At 44.6% G+C, this 25,277-nt stretch overlaps 1 protein-coding gene across 2 annotated transcripts in view; it reads right to left on the reverse strand.

The window, feature by feature from the left end:
• Positions 1 to 394: 394 nt before the first annotated feature.
• ZNF823 (zinc finger protein 823) overlaps positions 395 to 25,277 on the reverse strand; it is a 32,299-nt gene continuing 7,416 nt past the window's right edge. Inside the window, exons 1-4 of one of the 2 annotated variants that reach the window (XM_055237743.2) lie at positions 17,407 to 17,685; positions 4,327 to 4,453; positions 3,325 to 3,385; positions 395 to 2,474 (exon numbers count right to left, since the gene is read on the reverse strand). In XM_055237743.2, coding sequence (XP_055093718.1) covers positions 833 to 2,474; positions 3,325 to 3,385; positions 4,327 to 4,453; positions 17,407 to 17,409 — 1,833 coding nt within the window. In that variant the 5' untranslated portion in view covers positions 17,410 to 17,685 and the 3' untranslated portion in view covers positions 395 to 832. Of the gene's footprint in view, positions 2,475 to 3,324; positions 3,386 to 4,326; positions 4,454 to 17,406; positions 17,686 to 25,277 lie in introns of those variants that run through there. The other variant, XM_055237744.1, reaches the window with a different exon arrangement.

A 25,277-nucleotide genomic window follows, 5' to 3' on the forward strand; every position in this document is an offset into this window, starting at 1 on the left:
ATGACTCAAAAAAAAAAAAAAGAAAAAAAGAAAAACTAGCTTCCTACACTTCTCACTAAGCACCTGCAAATATAAACACAGAGCTTTCCATGGTTAAGGATCTGCAGCCCTGAAGCTGAACAGATCCTGACATTAGTATTATTTGGCCTCCTCCAACAAGTCAACATCTGCATCAGAACCTAGTTCTTCCAACACTGATGATCATCCTGATATTCTGCCAAGATTCAAGTTAGTCTGATGTCTCACTGCTTATCTATAATGCTACAACACATGACAATGTTAGGCACCATCCAGCAATTATCATCATCATCATTACACTTGGGTTATCAAGAGGGAAGCAGGATTTTGATGAGTGTTAACATGCTCATTCAGGTCACAAAACAAAAGCAATCTGTGAATGTTAAAACAAAGAAATTTTAATGTTCTGGGTGACATATACTATGTAGGTGGGCCTGCAATCGTTGTGTCTGCATTGAACACGTAGAGACTATTTTTCTTGCATGATTCTCTAAACAATACAATCAAACAACTATTTACATAGCTTTTATAATGCATGAGGTATTAGAAGTCATCTAGAGATGATTTACACAGTATACTGGAGGATATGCATAGGTTACATGCAAATATGCCATATAACAGAGGACTTGGCATCTGTGGATTTAGGGGGTGCTGGAACCAGTCCCCTGCAATATATTGGGGGATAACTGTATTTAAAAAATTGAAACTACTTAAGGCTTTATCCCATGTTTACATTCATAGGGTCTATCTCCAAAGTGAGCTCTTTCAAGTTTCTGAAATTAAAGTACTGAATGTTTTCCAACATTCCATACATTTAGAGAGTATCTTTCCAGTGAGTCCTTTTATGTCTATGCAAGGAACGGAGAGAACTCAATGCTTTCCCACATTCCTTACATTCATACAGCTTCTCTCCAGTGTGAGCTTTTTCATGTCCTCGAAGGAAACGGGAACGAGTGAAGGCTTTACCACATTGTAGACATTCATAGGGTTTCTCTCCAGTGTGAATTCTTTCATGTCGTAGAAGGCAAGTGAGCCAAGAGAACGCTTTCCCACATTCCTTACATTCATACGGCTTCTCTCCAGAGTGAATCCTTTCATGGACTTTTAAGTTACTGAAATGACTGAAGGCTTTCCTACATGTTTTACACTCATAAGGTTTTTCTACTGTGTGGGTCCTTTTATGTTGAGAAAGGTATTTGAAACAACTGAATGCTTTCCCACATTCCTTACACTCATATGGCTTCTCTCCAGTATGAGTTGTCTCGTGATTTTGAAAGGAAGAGAGATCACTAAAGGCTTTCCCACACTGACATTTATAGGGTTTCACTCCAGTGTGAGTTGCTTCATGTCTTCGAAGGGAACCGGCAAGACTGAAGGCTTTTCCACATTGTTTACATTGATAGGGTTTCTCTCCAGTGTGAGTCCTTTCATGTCTTTGAAATAAACTGGGACAACCAAAGGCTTTCCCACATATCTTGCATTTCTGGGGTCCATCTCCTGTGTGTGTTATCATGTGACTTCGAAAGCTCGAGCTATGAGATAACACTTTCCCACACTGCTTACATTCATAGGGTTTCTCTCCAGTGTGAGTAGTTTCATGATTTCGAACTGAACTAGGACAATCAAAGCCTTTCCCACATATCTTACATTTATGTGGTCCATCTCCAGTGTGCCTTATCATGTGTCTTCGAAAGCTTGTGTGATGATAAAACGTTTTCCCACATTGCTTACATGCATAGGGTTGTTCTCCCGTGTGAGTCCTTTCATGTAGTCGAGTGTAATAGTAACAGCTGAAGGCTTTCCCACATTGTGTACATTTATAGGGTTTCTCTCCGGTGTGAGTTCTTTCATGTCTTAGATAGGTACTATAATCAGGAAAGGCTTTGGAACACTGCTTACATTCATACGCTTTCTCTCCCGTGTGGATTCTTTCATGTCTTAGATAGGAACTGTAAAAAGGAAAGGCTTTAGAACACTGCTTACATTCATACGGTTTCTCTCCAGTGTGCGTTCTTTCGTGCAAATGAAATAAACTGGGCCAAACAAAGGCTTTCCCACACAACTTACATTTATAAGGTCCATCTCCATGGTGTGCCGCCATGTGTCTTCGGAGGTTTCCAAGAGAACTAAAGGTTTTTGCACATTCTTTACAATCGAAGGGTTTCTTTCCGGAGGGGGGCCTTTCATGTGTCTGAAAGGAGTGCTGATGACTGATGGCTTTCCCACGTTGTTTATGTGTATATGGCTTCTCTCCATATTCCTGATGCTCACATGATTTGTGTCCAGCGTCAACTCTGATGTTGCAATTAAGAGATGAATGACCCAAGACGACTTCTCCACACTCACTGCTGTCACATGGATTTACTCGAGGAGTGTTCTTGTTCACAATACTATCTGGAATCTGGCCAAAAGTTTCTCCACATTGACTGTCATCTTTAATTTCACATGTATGACTTCTGTAACAAATAAGAAATATATTACTAAAGGTTTGTTTATAAGTGATTTTCTATGTATTGAAGTACTAGATTTACATTTGTAACATTATCATGCAAAGTACAGGCTTCATCCCCTGTTTGAATGTGAGGTGACAGTGCTGTGTAAGATGGTCCCATCACAGCTATTAGCAAAACTGTGATATTCACATGGAGATTCTTTCTTTCTTTTTTTTTCTTTTTTTTCAGATGGAGTTTTACTCTTGTTGCCCAGGCTGGAGTGCAATGGCGCAATCTTGGCTCACTGCAACCTCTGCCTCTCGGGTTCAAGCAATTCTCCTGCCTCAGCCTCCCAAGTCGCTAGGATTATAGGCATGTGCCACCACGCCCGGCTAATTTTGTATTTTTAGTAGAGACAGGGTTTTGCTATGTTGGCCAGGCTGGTCTCAAACTCCCGACCTCAGGTGATCCACCCGCCTTGGCCTCCCACAGTGCTGGGATTACAGGCGTAAGCCACTGCTCCTGGACCACATGGAGATTCTTAATACCATTTCCAAGGGAACTATTTTGCAAAGACTGAATAGCTATGTCACATTTAACTATATGTTCCTGGGGAAAATTTTTTTTTATAGAGATGGGGATCTCACTATGTTGCCCAGGCTGATCTCAAACTCCTAGGCTCAAGTAATCCTCCCACCTTGGCCTCCCAAAGTGCTGGGATTACAAGTGTGAGCCACTGTGTTTAGTCAGAAAAAGAATTATTAGAATGAATAAATTTAAGCTGGGCTTGTTCATTTTCTCTGCTTGTTTTTAAAATTTTCTTATTCTATGAACCACTGCAGGGACATAGCTTTCTTTTGTGAGTGCAAATTACCTTAGATTTCTCCTGGCATTTTGGCACTGATCTCCAATGTTCTGGTCCTCCCATTTCATTTCTAAAAGGTAGACCCAGGAAAATCACTAAAAATGTTTACAAAATTACAGAAAAACTCTAAGATTTTACGTGTACTGCAATCATGCGTGATTCATTCACCAAAGTACACATGACTCTTCAACAACACAGGTTTGAACTGCACAGCTCCACTTATACATGAATGTTCTTCAGTCTCTGCTACCCCTGGGACAGCAAGACCAACCCCTCCCCTTCCTCAGCCCACTCAGTGTGAAGACAACAAGGGTGAAAACCTTTATGAAGATCTACTTCCACTTAATGAATAGTAAATATAGTTTCTCATCTTTTTTTTTTTTTTCGAGACGGAGTCTCGCTCTATTGCTGAGGCTGGAGTGCAGTGGCGCGATCTCAGATCACTGCAAGCTCTGCCTCCTGGGTTCACGCCATTCTCCTGCCTCAGCCGCCCGAGTAGCTGGGGCTACAGGTGTCCGCCACCACGCCTGGCTAATTTTTTTTTGTATTTTTAGTAGAGACGGGGTTTCACCATGTTAGCCAGGATGGTCTCGATCTCCTGACATCGTGATCCGTCCACCTAGGCCTCCCAAAGTGCTGGGATTACAGGCGTGAGCCACCGCACCCGGCCAGTTTCTCTTCTTATGATTCTCATCAACATTTTCTTTCCCTAGCTCACTTTATTGTGAGAGTACAGTATGTAATACAAATGACATACAACATATGGATTAATCTAATGTTTATGTTATCAATAAGTGGGCCAGTCAACAATAGGTTATTAGTGGTTAAGTTGTGGGGGACAAAAAAAGTTATTAGAGGATGTAAGACTGTTTGAGGGGCTGACACCTCTAAACCCTGTGTTGTTCAAGGGTCAACCATATCCCCTTTCCATATTTCAAATCATGAACAGCATTGATGACCAGGAAACAAATGTCTCTAATTGACTAAGTGAAGAGATGATGTCATCCTTACCTATACAGTCCAGGTTCCTAATGGTTTCCTGCATGACATTTCTGTAGAGACTCTTCTGTGATGGACCCAGCAAAGCCCACTCCTCTTGTGTGAAGTTCACAGCCACATCTTCAAAGGCCACTGAGTCCTGAAACATCCCACATGTGCAGAGGAGGAAGGTTGAGATGGACAGCACTGAGAATCCATACTCACTGCATAAACTTTGCATGATGCTGTGGTTTCCAAGCATTTATTCAATGACATAGTAAACCCACTCTTATTCTGTCTACACTCACTTTTTCCCACAAAGCCATTGTGATGCTTTAGTTGAATGTGTTTGGTAAAGTAACAGTCGAATAGGAACCTGCCTCTTGTTGGTGAGTTAAGTGAGTGAGTCTTACTGCCTGCGTCACCCCTGATGTCTATTTCTACAGCGGTCTGTGTAGTTCTTGTCATCACAAAGTACAACTACCTATTGTGTAGAAGAATTACCACTCCCAGTCCTGAAACTGCATATCTTGACAAATGCTCATTTGCAAACTTGGATCTTTCATAGTGTCTAGGCACCGGATTAAGAAAGGGGTCCCACTAACGTGAATAATAACAGAAGCTAAGTGTGCCTAAACTGTTTATGCAAAATATAGGGGCCAGGCATGGTGACTCAGGCCTGCAATCCCATCACTTTGGGGGCCAAAGTGGAAGGATCACTTAAGAACAGGAGTTTAGGACCAGCATGGGTAACATAGTGAGCACTTTTCTCAACAAAAAATAAAACTAGGTCTGACTCAGTGGCTCATGCCTGTAATCTCAGCACTTTGGGAGGCCAAGACAGGTGGATCACTTAAGCCCAGGAGTTCGAGACCAGCCTGGGCAACATGGTGAGACCTTGTCTCTACAAAAAATACAAAAAAAATAGCAAGACGTGGTGGCGCATGCCTATAGTCCCAGCTACCCAGGATGCTGAGGTGAGAGGATCACCCAAGCCCAGGAGGTTGGGGCTGCAGTGAGCCGTGATCATGCCACTGTATTCTAGCCTAAGCAATAGAGTGAGATCCTGTCTCAAAAAATACAATAAAAGTAAAAAATAAAAAATAAAAAATACATATATATATATATGTTTTTTTTTTAACTTAACTCCTATTCCCCCTCTGAGAGTTTGGAAGTTTGTTACATGGTCAGCAGAGACAGAATACCTGTTAGCCACAGCACAAGTTAGAATGCTTGTGCTCTCCAAAACTCATGCTGAAACTTCATCCTCAATATGACAATAATGAAATGTGGGGCTTTAAGACTTGATTGGATCTTGAGGGTTTGGACCTCAGGAATGTACTAATCCATTCATAGATTAATGGCTTAATGAATAAATGGGGTATCTCAGGAGTAGGCCTAGTGTCCTTATGAGAAGAGGAAGAGACCTGAATTAACACTGGGCCCCCGGCCATGCGATACCCTGTGCCACCTAGGGACTCTGCAGAGTCCCCACCAGCAAGGAGGCTCTTACCAGATGCTAAGCCTTGACCTTGGGCTTCTCAGTCTCCAGAAGTATAAAAAAAAGTGTTTTGTTTTTTTTTTAATAAATTACCCAGGCTCAGGTAATCCTGTTATAAGTAACAAAAAACAGACTAAGACAGTTATGAAGAAACACTCGACACTGGATCGATACTGAGGGACCCTAGTAGCTAACGTTTCACGTGTTTGGTTGCAACTTGTTACATGGGATATTTAGCCCATCCTATGCAATTACACTAAGAGAGAACATTTGGAACCTGGCAACTGGTTTCCTCTAGACCAAATGTAGTTAAGCATGACAAAGGACTAATAAAAAATATCTCACTATCTCAATGGAAAAATTGCAAATTTTTCATTGGATAATGACAAAGGAGGAGGAAAGACGGGGAAAGATTGCACATGTTCTAAGAAAAAACTCAACGTCACCTCTCATGATTATCTATAATATTTCCTAAATTCCTAAAGAGACTTTTAGCGGTCAACAAAGATTATATTACCAAATCTAATAAAAGTCACAAATGTCTGAAAAGGTTAAAAACCTTCTAACTGGCAGGGTGTGGTGGCTCACGACTGTAATTCCAGCACTTCGGGAGGCTGAGGGGGGTGGATCAAAAGGTCAGGAGATCGAGACCATCCTGGCCAACATGGTGAAACCCCGTCTCTACTAAAAATACAAAAAACATTAGCTGCGTGTGGTGGCGCACCTGTCATCCCAGCTACTCAGGAAGCTGAGGCAGGAGAATCACTTGAACCTGGGAGGCGGATACTGCAATGAGCCAAGATCATGCCACTGCATTCCAGCCTGGAGACAGAGTGAGACTCCGCCTCAAAACAAACAAACAAAAAACAATAACAACAACAAAAAAGAAACCGCCCAAAAAAACCTTCTAACCAAGAAAGTTACAGCTTTCCAAAAACAGATAAAGGATTTTGAAACTATAATATTCGGCATCCTATACTATTAACAGAGAGATAAACAAACAGAAAAAGGAAAGCAAAAAATGGTCGAAAAGCTTTGTGGAGTTTTTATTTGTCCTTGGCCCAATTCCTCCTCACATCAGAGCCAGTCTTGAAGACAGCAGACCAAGTTTTCAATGTGGATCCCTAGAGACAGCAGATCAGGTCTTACTTGCAAATTATTGCCTTTGTATTTTCCAATTGGTACGAGGACTATCCAAACGTCTGAAACAGGCTCTCTTTTCTTTCTTTCTTTTTTTTTTTTTTTTGAGACGGAGTCTCGCTCTGTCGCCCAGGTTGGAGTTCAGTGGCGCAATCTCGGCTCACTGCAAGCTCCGCCTCCCGGGTTCACGCCATTCTCCTGCCTCAGCCTCCTAAGTAGCTGGGACTACAGGTGCCCACCACCAGGACCAGCTAATTTTTTTGTATTTATAGTAGAGACAGGGTTTCAACCATGTTATCCAGGATGGTCTCGATCTCCTGACCTCGTAATCTGCCTGGCTAGGCCTCCCAAAGTGCTGGGGTTACAGGCGTGAACCACCGCACCCGGCCAAGGCTCTCTTTTCCATTTCATCAGTGATGGAACCTAATCAGGGTCAAACTTGGCAAGAACTGCTTCAAAATGTTGCAAAATACACAGAAAGCCTGCAACCACCTGGAACAACAGATCACGATTAAGACGAACAGCAGACTTACTAAGTCTCGGGAAGAAAAGCTGGAGATAAAATTTCCTTCAGAAATTAGGGTACTGAAAAGCACCCAGGTATATTACAGCATACTTTTCTTATACTACCTGATCTAACAGATGCAAATTTGTTTGAAATAATACTAGCAATGTATTGGGTAGTAACAGCTTCCAATAGGGCAAATGAATAACAGTGATGTTATATGGGATGGGAGGAAGGAATTTGGAACAGTAATACCAGCACTACTCCCAAAGCCAGTATAGCATTATTTGAAACTGAAGGTCCATTAGTTATAAATGGTATACTACAAACTATAGGGAATTCACTAACAAAATTTAAGAAACAAGTAGACTTTCTATACTAATAGAAGCAAGCAAATAGAATCATATAGAATGCTCAGTTAAAATGAAAGCAGAAAAAGTGGAGAAGTTGAAAAAACAGTCAAGTATAAGAATAGAAAACAATTAACATATGTACATATTAATCCAATTATGTCAATACCACTTTGAATGTGTATTATCTCCATACACCAGTTAAAAAGACATGTACTGGCTGAATAGAATAAAAAAACAAGGCTGGACGGGCACAGTGGCTCACGCCTGTAATCCCAGCATTTTGGAATGCTGAGGCGGGTGCCTTGCTTGAGGCCAGGAGTTTGACACCAGCCTGGCTAACATGATGAAACCCTGTCTCTACTGAAAATACAAAAAAATTAGCCAGGCGTGGCAGTGCATGCCTGTAGTGTCAGCTACTTGGGAGGCTGAGGCATGAGAATCACTTGAATCCAGGAGGCAGAGGCTGCAGTGAGCCGAGATTGTGCCACCTCATTTCAGCCTGGGCAACAGAGCAAGACTCTGTCTCAAAAACAACAACAACAACAACAAATAAAACAAGGCCCAGCAATGTGTACATGAAAACCATTTTAAACTGAAAGATACAAATACATTAAATATAAAGGTATGGAGGAATATATGCCATTCTAGCCCTAATCAAAAGAAATATGGACTAGCTATTTTAAATTCAGATAAATCAGGTTTTAGGTCAAGGAAAGATACAAGGGATGAAGAGATTTCATAAAGATAAAGAAGTCAGTTATACAAGAAGACATAATAATCCTTAATATCTATGCTCATAAAACTAATCATCAAAATACATAAGGCAAAACTTATAAAACCACATGGAAAAATACACATGTACTAGATGGCTTCCCAGTACCTACTGGCTTTCAATGTGTGCTAACCTCTTCTTTCTGGGATCTCTAAATAATACATAGTTTCTGTTATTTCTTGCATTTTGTTGAGTTGCTTCCTCTGTGTCTTACCTGACCAATATACCTGAATCTAATTTCTACTCAGTCAGGGCTTTCTTTGTAAGATTATTTTGGCAGTGGCTATCTCGGTAGTAATAAAAGAAAAACTGGTTAGACAATGGGCCATAAGGTGTCTACCAGGAAAAACAAGTTTCCTCTAAGACGGAAACTTGGTCACTGGTCTGATATTTAGGCATTAGGTCACCTTGTACTATCCTACAAGTTACGTTTGGAAGGCTTTCAAATTAACCTGTTTGGGGAGGTCTTATGATCCAGGGCTTACATCTTGTCCCTGAGTAAAGAAATTTTTTTTTTTTCCTTTGAGATGGAGTGTTGCTCTTGTTGCCCAGGCTGGAGTGCAATTGCATGATCTTGGCTCACTGCAACCTCTGTCTCCTGGGTTCAAGTGATTCTTCTGCCTTAGCCTCCTGAGTAGCTGGGATTACAGGCCTGTGCCATCATGCCCAGCTAATTTTGTATTTTTAGTAGAGACAGGGTTTCACCATGTTGGTCAGGGTGGTCTCGAACTCCCGACCTCAGGTGATCCGCCTGCCTCGGCCTCCCAAAGTGCTGGGATTACAAGTGTGAGCCACCGTGCCTGGCCGTTTTCTTATGTAAGAAAATAAAGTAGGTCCCAAAGGAAGGGACTGAGAAATTCAACTCTGAAAATTAAGAAGAGTTGTGCGTGACTTACACCTGTCATCCCAATACTCTGGGAGGTTGGGGTGGGAGGACTGCTTGAGTTTGAGACCAGCCTAGGCAACATGGCAAAACCTCATCTCTACAAAAAATTTAAAAATTAGCCAGGGATAGTAGCATGTGCCTGTAGTTCCAGCTACATAGGAGACTAAGGCAGGAGGATTGTTTGAGCCCAGGAATCTGAGGCTGTGGTGAGCCATGATCCCAGAACTGCACTCCAGCCTGGGTGACAGTGCAAGACACTGACTTAAAAATTAATTAATTAGGCCGGGCGCGGTGGCTCACGCTTGTAATCCCAGCGCTTTGGGAGGCCGAGGCGGGCGGATCACGAGGTCAGGAGATCAAGACCACGGTGAAACCCCGTCTCTACTAAAAAATACAAAAAATTAGCCGGGCGCGGCGGCAGGCGCCTGTAGTCCCCGCTACTTGGAGAGGCTGAGGCAGGAGAATGGCGTGAACCCGGGAGGCGGAGCTTGCAGTGAGCCGAGATCGCGCCACTGCACTCCAGCCTGGGCGACAGAGCGAGACTCCGTCTCAAAAAAAAAAAATAATAATAATTAATTAATTAATTAATGAGAAAATGGCTGAAAATTATTTCACAGTAGATGAAAGGCCATATAGAAAAAATGCTCAACACCAATGTTAATCAGTAAAAAGCAACATCTAATCACATGGAGATAAATATTTATAAGGAATAAACACACATGCACACATGGTCTGCCAGTTAATCCATACATGCCAACAGGTTTTCCTAGTACATTTAAATTTATCCATAATCTACAACCCAGCACATTTCCCCCCATATATACAAAATGTATAAAGTGTTAGCATTTGGGGACAATAACAAAGATGACATTGTCAACAAAGTCCAGCAAAAATGAAACAATTCAAGTCCTATGAGCCGTGGAACATGAGAGTGAAGTGGGTGACCCACGCCTCAGACAGCAGCACGAATCAAACAGACTGAGGCAAAGAAACTAAACAAAAACTGCCCGCGGCCGGGCATGGTGGCTCACGCCTGTAATCCCAGCACTTTGGGAGGCTGAGGCGGGAGGATCGCCTGAGGTCGGGAGTTCGAGACCAGCCTGACAAATATGGAGAAACCCTGTCTCTACTAAAAACACAAAATTAGCCAGGCGTGGTGGTGCATGCCTGTAATCGCAGCTTCTTGGGAGGCTGAGGCAGGAGAATTGCTTGAACTCGGGAGGCAGAGGTTGTGGTGAGCCGAGATCATGCCATTGCACTCCAGCCTGGGCAATAACAAGAGCAAAACTCCATTTCAAAAAAACAAAAAAACCTTTTCAGCATCATATTAATGGAATATTAAATGTAATATTAACTAATTGAAAACTCAGAAGAGAGAAAACTATGCATCTGGATTCATACGTGATAAGCATACACTGAGTAACAGTCAGTCAGTTTAAGGCTCTGACCTGTGGTGCCTCTGACTTCTGATAACAAAGGTGTGCCGTTCGCTGAACACCAACCAATTCTCCAGCAATAACTGGGTGTCCAATAGTTCAATTCTTATACCACCCAGAATTAACACAGATCCCATAAGTTTCTTGCTAGAGGGCTCAGTCCCACAACAGGCCCCCACCGCAGATGTCATTTGTAAGCCCCAGGAACTAACCTTTTAACCAACTGTGTATAAATACAACAGCACCATCCTCTGGTTCAATAACTGGCTAAAGGCCGGGCGTGGTGGCTCACGCTTGTAATCCCAGCACTTTGGGAGGCCGAGGCGGGCGAATCACGAGGTCAGGAGATCGAGACCACGGTGAAACTCCGTCTCTACTAAAAAAATACAAAAAATTAGCCGGGCGTGGTGGCGGGCACCTGTAGTCCCAGCTACTCGGAGAGGCTGAGGCAGGAGAATGGCGTGAACCCGGAAGGCGGAGCTTACAGTGAGCCGAGATCGCGCCACTGCACTCCAGCCTGGGCGGCAGAGCCAGACTCCGTCTCAAAAAAAAAAAAAAAAAAAAAAAAATAACTGGCTAAAGGCCAGGCGCAGTGGCTCACGCCTGTAATCCCAGCATTTTGAGAGGCCGAGGCAGGTGGATCACCTGAGGTCAGGAGTTCGAGACCCGCCTGGCCAACACGGAGAAACCCCACCTCTACTAAAAATGCAAAATTAGCCAGGCATGGTGACGCATGCCTGTAATCTCAGCTACTCAGGAGGCTGAGACAGGAGAATCGTTTGAACCCGTGAGGCAGAGGTTGCGGTGAGCCGAGATCGTGCCATTGCACTCCAGCTTGGGTAACAAGATTGAAACTCCGTCTCAAAAAAAAAAAAAAAATTGGCTAAAACAACTCATGAAACTCAGCAAAACACTTTACTTAAGGTTACTTGTTTGTTATAAAGGATTTCTCAACAACAGCCAAGTGGAAAAGAGGTATTCAGCAAGGAAAAGGGCAGGGATTGGTAAAGCTTTCCCTTTTTTTTTTTTTTTGAGACGGAGTCTTGCTCTTTGGCCCAGGCTGGAGTGCAGTGGTGCAATCTCGGCTCACTGCAAGCTCCGCCTCCCGAGCTCACGCCATTCTCCTGCCTCAGCCTCCCGAGCAGCTGGGACTACAGACGCCTGCCACCACGCCCAGCCAATTTTTTTGTATTTTTAGTAGAGACGGGGTTTCACCGCGTTAGCCAGGATGGTCTCGATCTCCTGACCTCGTGATCCACCCGCCTCGGCCTCCCAAAGTGCTGGGATTACAGGCGTGAGCCACCGCGCCCGGCCATTTTTTTGTATTTTTAGTAGAGACGGGGTTTCACTGTGTTAGCCAGGAGGGTCTCGATCTCCTGACCTCATGATCTGCCCGCCTCGGCCTCCCAATGTGCTGGGATTACAGGCGTGAGCCACCGCACCCAGCAAAGCTTTCCCTCTTGACACCACCTTCCTAGCACATCGACGTGTTCACCAACCTGGAAGCTGTCCCAATGTCTTTGTTCAATAAATTTTATACAACTTAATTTCTAGCCTCCCTCCATTTCCTGGGGTCAGAAGATGGGGCTTAAAGTTCCAGTCCTGTCATCATGTGTTTGCTCTTTCAGGTCACCAGTCCCCATCCTCATGTTAGTTACCTAGTGACCTCATGCTGAGTCACCTCATTAGCATAACTTCACCTAAGGTCTGACAAGAGCTTGCTGGGAATAACAAAACACATTCCCATCACTGAGAAAAATCCAAGGAGTTTAAGACTACTTTGCCAGGACCTAGAAATAATGACCAAGGCCGTGCGCAGTCGCTCACGCCTGTAATCCCAGCACTTTGGGAGGCTGAGGTGGGCAGATCATGAGGTCAAGAGATCGAGACCATCCTGGCCAATATGGCGAAACCCTGTCTCTAATAAAAATACAAAAATTAGTTGGGCGTGGTGGCACGCGCCCATAGTTCCAGCTACTCGGGAGACTGAGGCAGGAGAATAGCTAGAACTCAGGAGGCGGAGGTTGCAGTGAGCTGAGATTGTGCCACTGCACTCCAGCCTAGTGACAGAGTGAGACTCCATCTCAAAAAAAAAGAAAAAAGAAAAAAAGAAGCAATGAGTGACCAAATATTTTTTAGGCTGGGCATGGTGACTCACGCTTGTATTCTCAGCACTTTGGGAGGTCGAGGTAGGAGAGTCATCTGAGGTCAGCAGTTCAAGACCAGCCTGGGCAACATGGAGAAACTCTGTCTCTACAAAAAATACAAAAATTGGCTGGGCATGGTGGCGCACCCTTGTAGTTCCAGCTACTTGGGGGGCTGAGGCAAAAAGATTGTTTGAGCCCAGGAGATGGAGGTTGCAGTGAACCGAGATCATGCCACTGCACTTCAGCCTAGATGGCAGAACAAGACTCAGTTTCAAAAATAAAAAAAGACCAAATATTTTTAAAAATTATATCACAGACCCAAATAAACTCTCGGATTAATAAACCCTTTGTCCAGCAGGCAGAACCAAAAGGTGTCTTTCTCTAAGTCAGCCCCAACAGACTTTTAAATTTGTACAATACTCTGATTAAACAAACACAGTGAATGTAAAACCAGACTTCTAATAATGTTGAATTTAACCCCAGCTCTGTAATCCTGGTCAATAGCTAGAAGTAAATAAATCACCTTAGGCCAGGTGAGGTGGCTCACATCTGTAATCTCAGTACTTAGGGAGGCCGAGGCAGCCGGATCACTTGAGCACACGAGTTCAAGACCAGCCTGGGCAACATGGTGAAACCCCATCTCTATGAAAAATACAAAAATTAGCCGGGCCTAGTGGTGCATGCCTGTAGTCCCAGCTACTCGGGAGGCTGAGGTGGGAGGATCGCTTGAGGCTGGGAGGCGAGGTGGAGTTTTGCAGTGAGCTGAGATCATGCCACTGCACTCCAGCCTGGGCAACAGAGTGAGACTCCATGTCAAAAAAAAAAAAAAAAAAAAAAGGAAAGCAATTTTCTGCCTAAACTTTGAGATCCTTGTAGATCTTATAGTTGGTAGTTTTCTCCTTTTGTAATATGCTTTTAGAATGAAGTCACTTCTTACCCAAATCCAGATTTATTTTACTTGAGAATGTCTAGCAACAGCCCCACAACAGTAACAAAGACATCCTCAGACAGGGCATCACCCCAAATGGCTCTGCCTGTGGATCTCCAACTTCCCAGTGCTCTGTAGCTTTTCTCAGTATAAAGGGCTCCTCCCATGTTTGGAATGAACAGGTTGGGACACCTGCCAGGGAGGTTCCCCAGGAAGAACCAACTCAACTGGGCCTTCAATGACCTCCCTTTGCAGGCTCCAGATTGACCTTAGCTCAGAGTCAGTGGCCTCAGGCTTCTCCACCCCAGTCAAGGCTACTCACTTACCCTTACATGCCTTACATGGGTATTTAAAAAAAAAAAAAATACCCATGTGTGATGAATCCAGTAAAATTACTCCAATCCAAGGTTTATGTTTATAGGAGGGAAGAAAACTACAACACATCTATATTTTATAGCTCAATAGAAAAAGCACAAGCATCTATCCGTCTCAGAAAACAAATGTCATTAATTTATCATTTTCCATAATAATAAATCATTTAGTAAATGAATAATGATATTTGAGTTCTTCAGCTGTTGGAAAGTCCTGTCCCACAGAATTTAGCATTAGTCTGTCAAGTCCACATAACAGGAACAGAAAGAGTTATCCACTGTCTCAAATTCTCTACTCTACAAAGGAGAGGAACTAACATTTTGGTAAATCTTTATAATTCATCAATATATCCACCACACTTTCTTGCAAAAATGTATTCATTTTTCTGCAGTCATAAAGGAAAAGAGTTTTCCCAATTTCTTTTCACTGCTAGGCCCTGAAATTCCATTTGAAATTGTCCAATAAAAAAACAGACCTGAGGCTGGGCGCGGTGGCTCACTCCTATAATCCCAGCACTTTGGGAAGCCAAGGCAGGTGGATCACTTGAAGTCAGGAGTTCAAGACCAGCCTGGCCAATATGGTGAAACCTTGTCTCTACTAAAAATACAAAAAAATTTAGCTGGGCATGGTAGCATACGTCTGTAATCCTAGCTACCCAGGAGGCTGAAGTGGGAGGACTGCTTGAACCCAGGAGGTTGAGGCTGCAGTGAGCCAAGATCGCGCCACTGCACTCCAGCCTGGGTGACAGAGAGAGACTCCATCTCAAAAAAAATAAATAAAAGTTTAAAAAAGAAATAAAATATAGGACTAAATATGTAATTAGTTTTCTGAAACCCAACTTGTTCTTGCCTCTTTGAACATACTTTATCTTCTTTATTAAGCTCTAATGATAAAATGCATTTTGCAGTTAATAAAAGGCTGAAATGAGTGAACAAATCTTTTCAAGATGACAAATGCAGGGAGGGGCTGACTGGAACACAGACAAATCTGACTCAAGTGTCAGTTCAGGTCCTCTTATCACTTGGGACATCTCCCACCCCCATGCTGCTCACTGAACTGCTGGGTAATTACCCTCCAAGGAGAATCTCCCTCAATACCACCAACCAGCTGGCTCACCAGCCATGTGTCCCCAGGGAATGGAAACTGGGGTTGGGGAAGAAAAGCTGAATGTCTTAAGGGCTTTGCTTTTTGAGGAACAGTATACCAGGGAACTCCTCCCACCCCAAGGCATCCAGCCACTCCCCTATAGGGTCCCATCCCCCACCTCTGGCTGTCCTCTGGGAGGAGTGACTCAAAGCTGATATTCACTAGACACTACAAAAGACTTAGCAGCTATGAGCATCTTGGAGCAGCCCCAAACAGTTCTGTAACCCAGGACCAGGACACCATAGAGGGTGGGCTGAGGACAGATCACCCTGTGCCATTTGCAAAGAGGAACCTCGACTGAAAATATTCAGGTATCTCTGTGTAGACAAGATAAAGGACAGCCACACATGCACTATTTTTTTTTCTTTTTCTTTTTCCTGAGACGGAGTTTCGCTCTTGTTGCCCAGGCTGGAGTGCAATGGTGTGATCTCGGCTCACCGCAACCTCCGCCTCCCGGGTTCAAGCGATTCTCCTGCCTCAGCCTCCCAAGTAGCTGGGATTACAGGCATGCGCCACCACCCTGGCTAATTTTGTATGTTTAGTAGAGACGGAGTTTCTCCATGTTGGTCAGGCTGGTCTCGAACTCCTGACCTCAGGTGATCCGCTCGCCTTGGCCTCCCAAAGTGCTGGGATTACAGGCGTGAGCCACTGCGCCCGGCTTTTTTTTTTTTTTTTTTTTTTTTACACTGGAGTCAAGTGGTTATTCTTTGCTTCCTCACATGTGAAATGTTCACAAACACAAAACACATCTTTTAAAAAGAGCCATACATTGCTATATGAAAAGAAAGTGACAATTAAAATAATTCCTCTGTTTGAAATATTGCCTGAGGGACAAAGAGTTCATAAAGTTGCTGGGAATTGATGAGAGAAAGCCTGGGGAAGGCTCTGAAAACCAAGAGATTTGCCGCCAGCCCTAGGAGGAGTTAGGATGAGGGGATAGGGTGGTGGATTTGAGACCCTGCTGCCCACATCTTTGGAAGACTCGGAGGGGAACCGGTCACCTTTGGGAAGAAAGAAGGGACTGGGGAACCCACAGATCACAGCTCCTCTTCCAAAGCACAAAGCCCACACACACGAGTCTGGATTCTGCCTGGTGACCCTCCATTGTCACCGTGCAGCGTCCTCACCGGGTTCACAGGAACTGCGAGCCAGGCTGGAGGCGCGATTGGAGGCGCGACTGCAGTTAGATATTAACCAGGTGCCCTCAGCCCCGCTGCCTCACGGGGCCGCCTCCCTGGTAGTCAGGTCACAGCAGACGCTGACCACCGGCTTCCTCATCGTGCGTGGGGATAAGATCTCTGAGAGTTGCTCAAGAGTCGCCTGAGTTCTTTCTCGAATCCTGAATTGCAGCGGAAAGGCTGGCGCCAAGCAGGCTGAAGACCCCACGAGGGAACCCACTCAGCAGAATGCGGTTTCTTCACCTCCAGTCCCAAGAGTCACCCCTCACTTCCCCACCAACCAGCGACCCCACACCCCAGCCGCCCCTGTCCACACCTCTAAACACCCCATCCCCAAACCTCTCAGGGAGGCGGATCTGGGGTGTCCTCCCCTCTTCCCCATTAAACTGTTTCTGCTGCAGCCTTCGGCGTCTCGGTGCAGTGACTCGGGCCGCGAACCTGTGCTGGTTACAACCGCACAATCTGGGGAGACGCGGAGCTGCGGGCGCGGAGCTGCCCAGAGAGGGCGCCGGGGCCGGGGCCGGGGCTGCAGTGGCCGCGCAGGGACGGGACAGGACGCCCGGGGTCCCGGCTGCCGCCCCAGCCCTATCTTGCGGCCCAGGGGACCAAGGGCAGAGCTGCGCCAGGGGCACTCGGGTTTGCAGACCCCGGAGTCGCCCAGGGCGAGGCCCGGGTCCCCTCACGGTCGGTTCCGGCCGGTTCCAACCTGCCCCTTCTTTGCCTCGGGACGCGGGGCCCCGCACACTCACCATTTCCCGGCTTCCAGGTGTCCGGGTGTCCTCCTTAAAAGCCAGCGTCCAGTGTGGGTCCCGGCGCGACAGACGCTGATACAGACCTTCCAGGGCGTCTCTCTCTCAGCCACAGAGCCAGGACTCAGAGCGCAGGGGCGTGGAGAAGACTCCGCGGGCTCTTTGAACGTCGCACCCTCCTCCCTGCAGCGTGCCTGATTGACAGTTCTCGCAACCCCCGCCCCCTCGGCTCTGATTGGATAGTGCTCCAGGTCCCGCCCCTTGGTGGCTGATTGACAGAAGAAGCGATCTCACAGTGCTGAGTGGAGCCGGATGAACAGGTTCCAGACACGACCCTTGGCAAGGCGGGCTTCCTCCCAACGCAGTGACCTGACCCCTCCCGAAGTGACGTTTGCATTTTAGAATTTCCTGATTGTACTCAGTGGATTCTTCCTGCTTTTTCCTCCTGGACAGGGACTCACAAGTGTGTGCAGGGAATTCCAGGCTCCCTGTCCAGTGGAGCCATTCCCGGACCTCGGAGCAGGAGGGGAGCCCGGGGCACACAGGCCACCCTGCAGCAGGAGGGAGGGCCTGATGTCCTCTAGGGATCAGGAATTTGGGATGAGGCTGTTGGCGACGTGGCCAAGCCTTTCCCTCACCTTATCTCTCAATCTACTAATTTTCAGCCCAGAAGATAAAAACAGGACAACAAAATAAAATAGTTGAGTATGTGGAAAAACTGGAATTGTATGGCAGCAATATTTCATAAAGAATCAAAAGAGAAGAAAAGCAAAAACTTGAACAAGCTCAGAGAAGCAGCCTACTGCCCTCACAGTTCACAAGCAGACCCCCTTTCAGGAGGTCAAACATATGCCCAAGCTGGGAAGCCAGATAATGATTCCTAAAATGGAGCCCCGGGGTGGATCAGAAGCTGATGATAAGGGAGGGACAATTAAGAATTTAACTCTGAGATCTCAAAATACCTGTCCCTTCTGCACAACGTGGAAATGCTCCCTCTTTATGCCATTAAATGTTAATAAATTAAACGCTCCAATCAAAAGCCAAGACATCACACTTTGAATTTGAAAACATTAGCCTTTCTCCGTATGTTTATGAAGTAAGAATACTAGACTTAAAAGCGTTATGGCCGGGTGCGGTGGCTCACGCCTGTAATCCCAGCACTTTGGGAGGCCGAGGCGGGTGGATCACCTGAGGTCGGGAGTTTGAGACCAGCCTGACCAACATGATGAAACCCCGTTTCTACTAAAAATACAAAATTAGCCGGGTGTGGTGGCACGCGCCTGTAATCCCAGCTACTCAGGAGGCACGAGAGGCGGGAGAATTGCTTGAACCCGGGAGGCGGAGGTTGCGGTGAGCCGAGATTGTGCCATTGCACTCCAGCCTGGGCAACAAGAGCGAAACTCCGTCTCAAAAAAAAAAAAAAAAGAGGATCACGAGATCAGGAGTTTGAGACCAGCCTGACTAATATGGTGTAACTCCGTCTGTACTGAAAATACAAAAATTAGCCGGGCATGGTGGCGTGCGCCTGTAATCCCGGCTACTCAGGAAGCTGAGGCAGGTGAATCGCTTGAACCCGGCAGGCAGAGGTTGCAGTGAGCCGACATCATACCACTGCACTCCAGCCTGGGCAACAGAGCGAGGAAGAAAAAAGTCCATCTCAAAAAAAAAAAAAAAAAAAAAGCGTTATGAACTAGAAGCTGGTACCCATGGCTAAATAGAAAGGAGCTGAACATGAGATGTCAATAGATGAAATGAAATCTTCAATCAACTTGTAGAAAGTATAGCATTTTCTGCCAGGACAAATGGGCATGTTTAGAAAATGAATGAAAAAAATGACGTCTGAGTATAACTAATGCATAAACTATACTGTTTCCTTAAAAAACAATAAGCACACACACACACACACACACACACTCCCACAGTCTATTATGCTAGAAACTGCTCTCTGAAGAATAAACTACTATTTTATGAAATGCTCCACCCCTCACTCCTCACATTAACTGCTCCTGGAACAATGTTCTATTTATTTGTTTCCACACATATTAAAAGAGGGCACAATGTATCAAACTAACTGATTGTCAGGGGTTTATATACAGATTCTGTATATTTTTACAAATGGCAACAAGTAAGTAGTTGATTTCTGCAATGATTTAAATACATATAAAAGCTTCCAGACAAAAATAGCTGTTCACATTACCATGATGAAGGAAAAATCAGCAATGGTGAGACCCACACCCCCTCCCCCAGAGAAAGTATAAAAGAAATCTTAAGAGAAGCTAGAAAGCCCAAAATTTGTATGTGCAAGTTTAAACACAATATAGAAAGTATTGCTGTTAGTTTCCTCACAGTCAGTTCTATGGCAACACCATTCTTTTCTGAGTTAGGATGTTTATTTCTGAGGTTTTTTTTTTTTTTTTTTTTTTTCCTGAGATGGAGTTTTGCTCTTGTTGCCCAGACTAAAGTGCAATGGCGCAATCTCGGCTCACCGCAACCTCTGCCTCCGGGTTCAAGCGATTCTCCCACCTCAGCCTCCTGAGTAGCTGGGATTGCAGGCATGTGCTACCACATCTGGCTAATTTTGTATTTTTAGTAGAGACAGGGTTTCTCCATATTGGTCAGGCTGGTCTCAAACTCCTGACCTCAGGTGACCTGCCCGCCTGGGCCACCCAAAGTGCTGGGATGACAGTCGTGAGCCACTGCACCCGGCTATTTCTGAGTTTTTTAAAAGAAAACGAAACACATCTCCTTCCCCCAACCCTCTGTCACAAAAATATCCTCTAATATCTGCTGCTAAATGTACCATTTCAGTGTGAGTTAACTTTAATGCACGCAGTAAGGAGCTCAGTTCATGTTTCTGAAGGTCAATATTCAACTTCCTTAGTAGCTTGTTGGAAAGACTTTCCCCCTTTAATTTATCTTGGCCTATTTGTTGAAAATTAATTAACTATCCATGAAGAGTGTCTTAGTCCGTTTGTGCTGCTATAATGAAATACTGCCAAGTGGGCAATTTATAAAGAATATTAATTAGTTTTCTCATAGTTCTGGATACTGGGAATTCCAAGATAAAGGTGCCGGCACCTAGGGAGGGCCTTCTTACTGCGTCTTCTGGAGGGAAGGAACACTGCATCCTCACAGGGCAGAAGACAGAAGGGCAAGAGAGTGTGAGCCCCATCCATCAAACCCTTTATGGTGGCATTAGTCCATTCATGAGGGCTCTGACAAAAGACTGAAAGTACCTGCCTCCCAAAATTGTGGTGCTGGTGATTGAGTTCTAACCTATGAATTTTGAGGGGACACAAACATTCAAATGATAGCAAAGGGGGTTATTTCCGGACTCTCAATTCTGTCATATTGATTTATTTCTGACATCTTCCCAGTAAGTCTGGCTACTATACTACCTTGACCTGAAGATGGAGAGCCCCACCCCATTCCTGACAGTCATGCATGACAATGACTGTCATGCACAGATAGAAACGGTCCTAAAGCCACAGGAAGATCTCCTAGACACCTCCTTGGACGACCTAGACTTACTATAATTTTGAGAAGGCCTCTCTTAACACAATTGTAGGGAAAACATACTAACTGGTTTTGTTATAATTTCTCCACATGCAACAATAGAGGAATACTCTTTACTCACTGTAAAATCAGCCTGAGCCTCTAGCTCGTTGCTCTTACTAGATCTCGCATGTTGGCAAAGGGGAAACTGCCACCATTGACACTGATTCCGGATATGCTTTGGAAGTCTTTTTTGCCATTGGCACAATCCGAAAATCCTTTGCATTTTCAATTTGTTCTGGTACACCCATTGCCAATGAACACACATAACTGGGGCACTATTAGAGGTTGTTCACCTCTCTACTAAAATGGCTATTGTTCACTGTCTAGCCCATACTAAGGGGACTTCTACTACATCTCTGGGCATTAAAAGACTGCTAAACAAGGCGGGGCGCAATGGCTCACGCCTGTAATCCCAACATTTTGGGAGGCCGAGGCAGGTGTATCACCTGAGGTCGAGAGTTCAAGACCAGCCTGGCCAACATGGAGAAACCCCATCTCTACCAAAAATACAAAATTAGTCGGCATGCTGGCTCATGCCTGTAATCCCAGCTACTTGGGAGGCTGAGGCAGGAGAATCACTTGAACCTGGGAGGTGGAGGATGGGGTGAGATGAGATCGCACCACTGCACTCCAGCCTGGGCAATAAGATCAAAACTCCATCTCAAAAACAAAACAAGACTGCTAAACAGGAAGCCAAAAATGGCACCTTATCTCCGCTGAATTTACAAACCTGCCTTTATCCTTGACTTATACTATCAAGTAAAATCTCAATAACTGGAAAACATCAATAGGTACAAAGGGGAGACAACTATTGCAGATTATACATTAGGCCGATCACACTGTAGCTCCTTTCTTTTGATGTTTTGCCTTGTGCTAATCTTCCACTGGGTTGGACATAGATGCAAATGATGGATACTTAATAATTTAGAAGGCAACTGGCTCTGTCTGCCTTGGCATGCACAAAATTTCTGACCCAATTATTTCCCAGTGCGCTACTTGTAAACTTGCCCAATTGCTGGATGAAACCAACATACCTCAGAGAATCCTCCAATGCCCATGCTGCCCCTCACAGTATTCCAAATGGATTAGCTTCTCTCCAGCTTGAGACCATTCCCATTGTTTGGTGGTTGTCTGCATGTTTAATGGATGTGCTCAGTGCTGTACAGCTACACATGCTCATGTATGAATGGTGAAGTAATTAATAACTGAAATCATTTCTCATTTTAGCATGTCTTTGTAGGCTGAATCAGATCATGGAAGTAATTATTATTATTATTATTATTTATTTTTTTTTTTTTGAGAAGAAGTCTCACTCTGTCGCCCAGGCTTGAGTGCAGTGGCACGATCTCGGCTCACTGCAAGTTCCGTCTCCTGGGTTCAGGCCATTCTCCTGCCTCAGCCTCCAGAGTAGCTGGGACTACAGGCGCCCGCCACCACGCTCGGCTAATTTTTGTATTTTTAGTAGAGATGGGGTTTCACCATGTTAGCCAGGAAGGTCTCGATCTCCTGACCTCGTGATCCTCCCACCTTGGCCTCCCAAAGTGCTGGGATTACAGGCGTGAGCCACTGCACCCCATGGAAGTAATTTTATAGCTGATATAAAACACATTCTTCCAAAAACTATGGAGGACTTATTAAAATTTTACACCATCCTTAATCATCAGGGCAAATGTAAAAATCTAAACATACAGGGCAAGAGGGGCTTTAGGCTAATATCTGTCAGAACACTGGATATCAATGGCCAGAAGAAGAAAATATGAGCTGACATCTTGCTGGGTGGAACATTATGATGTACCCTTGCCTGCCATCAAAATAAGAGCCATCGTCATTCAAAATAAGAGCCATGTTTTATATATAAGAGCCATAAATTCATGTAAGCCATGTCAAACTTGACATGTATCAGCATTTCAAGGACAATTGGAAGACCATTTCTACAGGTAACCACCAAGGAAGATCGTCAGAGCCAATTCCCAGGCTCCAGAAATAAATGACATCACAAAATATAGATAAAAACAAACAAACAAAATGACCCGATTCAAAATAAACAAAGGACTTGAAATAAAGTTCTTCAGCCAGGCATAGTGGCTCACTCCTGTAATCCCAGCACTTTGGGAGGCTGAGGCGGGCGGATCACCTGAGGTCAGGAGTTCGAGACCAGCCTGACCAACATGGTGAAATCCCATCTCTACTAAAAATACAAAAATTAGCCAGGCATGTTGGCGCATGTCTGTAATCCCAGCTACTCAGGAAGCTGAGGCAGGAGAATTGCTTGAACCCGGGAAGCGGAGGCTGCGGTGAGCCGAGATCATGCCATTGAACTCCAGCCTGGGCAATAAGAGCAAAGCTCCGTCTCAAAAAATAAATAAATAAATAAATAAATAAACGAAGTTGTTCAAAGAAGATATATAAATGACAATTATGTACATGAAATGATGCTCACCATCGTTGGTCGTTAAGGAAATGCAAATCAAAACCACAATGAAATTCCAATTAACAGCCATTAGCATGGCTATTATACAGCCAATGTGAGAGAAGATGGAAGAAATGGCAACTCTTGTGCATTGCTGGGGAGAATGTCAAATACTGCAGCCACTGTGTAAAACAGTATAAGTATTCCTGAAAAAGGTGAACTTAGAATTTCTCTGTAACCCAGCCATTCAACTCCTAAGTATACACCCAAAGAAATAGAAATCAGCAACACACACACACACACGTAACCCAATTTCATGGCGGCCTTATTCACAACTCCCAAAACAGTATCGTGGATATAACCCATATGTTCATCAGCCTATGAGTGAAGAAGCGAAGTGTGGTTTACCCATAAAATAGAATATTCAGGCATAAAAAACTGAATCACTGGTACGTTCTGCTACATGGAAGAAGCTTGAAAACATTTTGCTAAGTGAAAAAAGTCAGACACAGAAGGACAAATATTGTAGGCTTTTACTTAGAAGTACCTAGAATTCATGGAGCAAGAAAGTAGAAGAGAGATTATCAGGGCCTGACGATAAGGTGGAATGAAGAGTTCTTTTATTTACTGGGTAATGAGTTTCTATGTGGAGTGATGAAAAGTTCTGGAAATAGCTGCAGTGGTCACACTGAGTCATAAATGTATTTAATGCTACTGAATTGCACACGCGGTCGCTCACACCTGCAATCCCAGCACTTTGGGAGGCCGAGGCGGGCAGATCATGAGGTCAGGAGATCGAGACCATCCTGGCCAACATGGTGAAACCCCGTCTCTACTAAAAATACAAAAATTAGCCGGGCGTGGTGGCGGGCACCTGTAATCCCAGCTACTCGGAAGGCTGAGGCAGGAGAATCGCTTGAACCTGGGAGGCAGAGGTTGCAGTAAGTTGAGATCGCGCCACTGCACTCCAGCCTGGCGACAGAGTGAGACTCCCCCTCAAAAAAAAAAAAAAAAAAATTTCAATGGCAAATTTTATGTTAGTATGTGTTACTTCAACACAATTTATAAATGAAAGACAAGACACAATTCCAGTTATTAGAGATGAACGTAACTATATCTGGGATAAAAACCATACACTGGATAGGACTATGCATATTGGTATCTACCTGTAGCTACTCTGGAGTCTGAGGTGGCAAGATCACTTGAACTTAGGAATTAAAATCCAACTGTGGCAACATAGCCAGACCTCACCTCTAAAGAGAATACTAATAAGATAATAATAACACACTGGCTGAAGCCACACATGGTGGCTCATTTCTGTAATTCCAGCTACTTGGGAGGATGGTGTGGGAGGATCCCTTCAGGCCAGGAGTTCAAGACCTGCCTGGGCCACATAGTGAGACCTTGTCTCTAAATAAATTTTAAAACTTAGCACAAGGTGGTGGTGCATGCCTGTTGTCCCAGCAACTTGAAGGCTGAAGTGGGAGGATCACCTGAGCCCAGGAATTTGATGCTTCAGTGAGCCATGATCACACCACTGCATACCAGCCTGGGTGAGAGAGCAAGACCATGACAAAAAAAAAAAAAAAAAAAAAAAAAAAGCAGAGACAGACAGAATAGCAGTAGAAGGTATTTAAAATGAAACACTCACCAAAATATGACCAAAAAATATGAACAGAACATCAATGAGCTGTGTGGTGATGACTACACAGCTACAAGTAACTTTTTTTTTTGAGACAGAGTCTTGCTCTGTCGCCAGGCTAGAGTGCAGTGGCGTGATCTTGGCTCATTGCACCCTCCACCTTCCAGGTTCAAGCAATTTTCTGCCTCAGCCTCCTGAGTAGCTGGAATTACAGATGCCCACCACCACACCTGGCTAATTTTTGTATTTTTGGTAGAGACA

Source organism: Symphalangus syndactylus, chromosome 13 (assembly GCF_028878055.3).
Source record: "Symphalangus syndactylus isolate Jambi chromosome 13, NHGRI_mSymSyn1-v2.1_pri, whole genome shotgun sequence".
NCBI lineage: Eukaryota > Metazoa > Chordata > Mammalia > Primates > Hylobatidae > Symphalangus > Symphalangus syndactylus.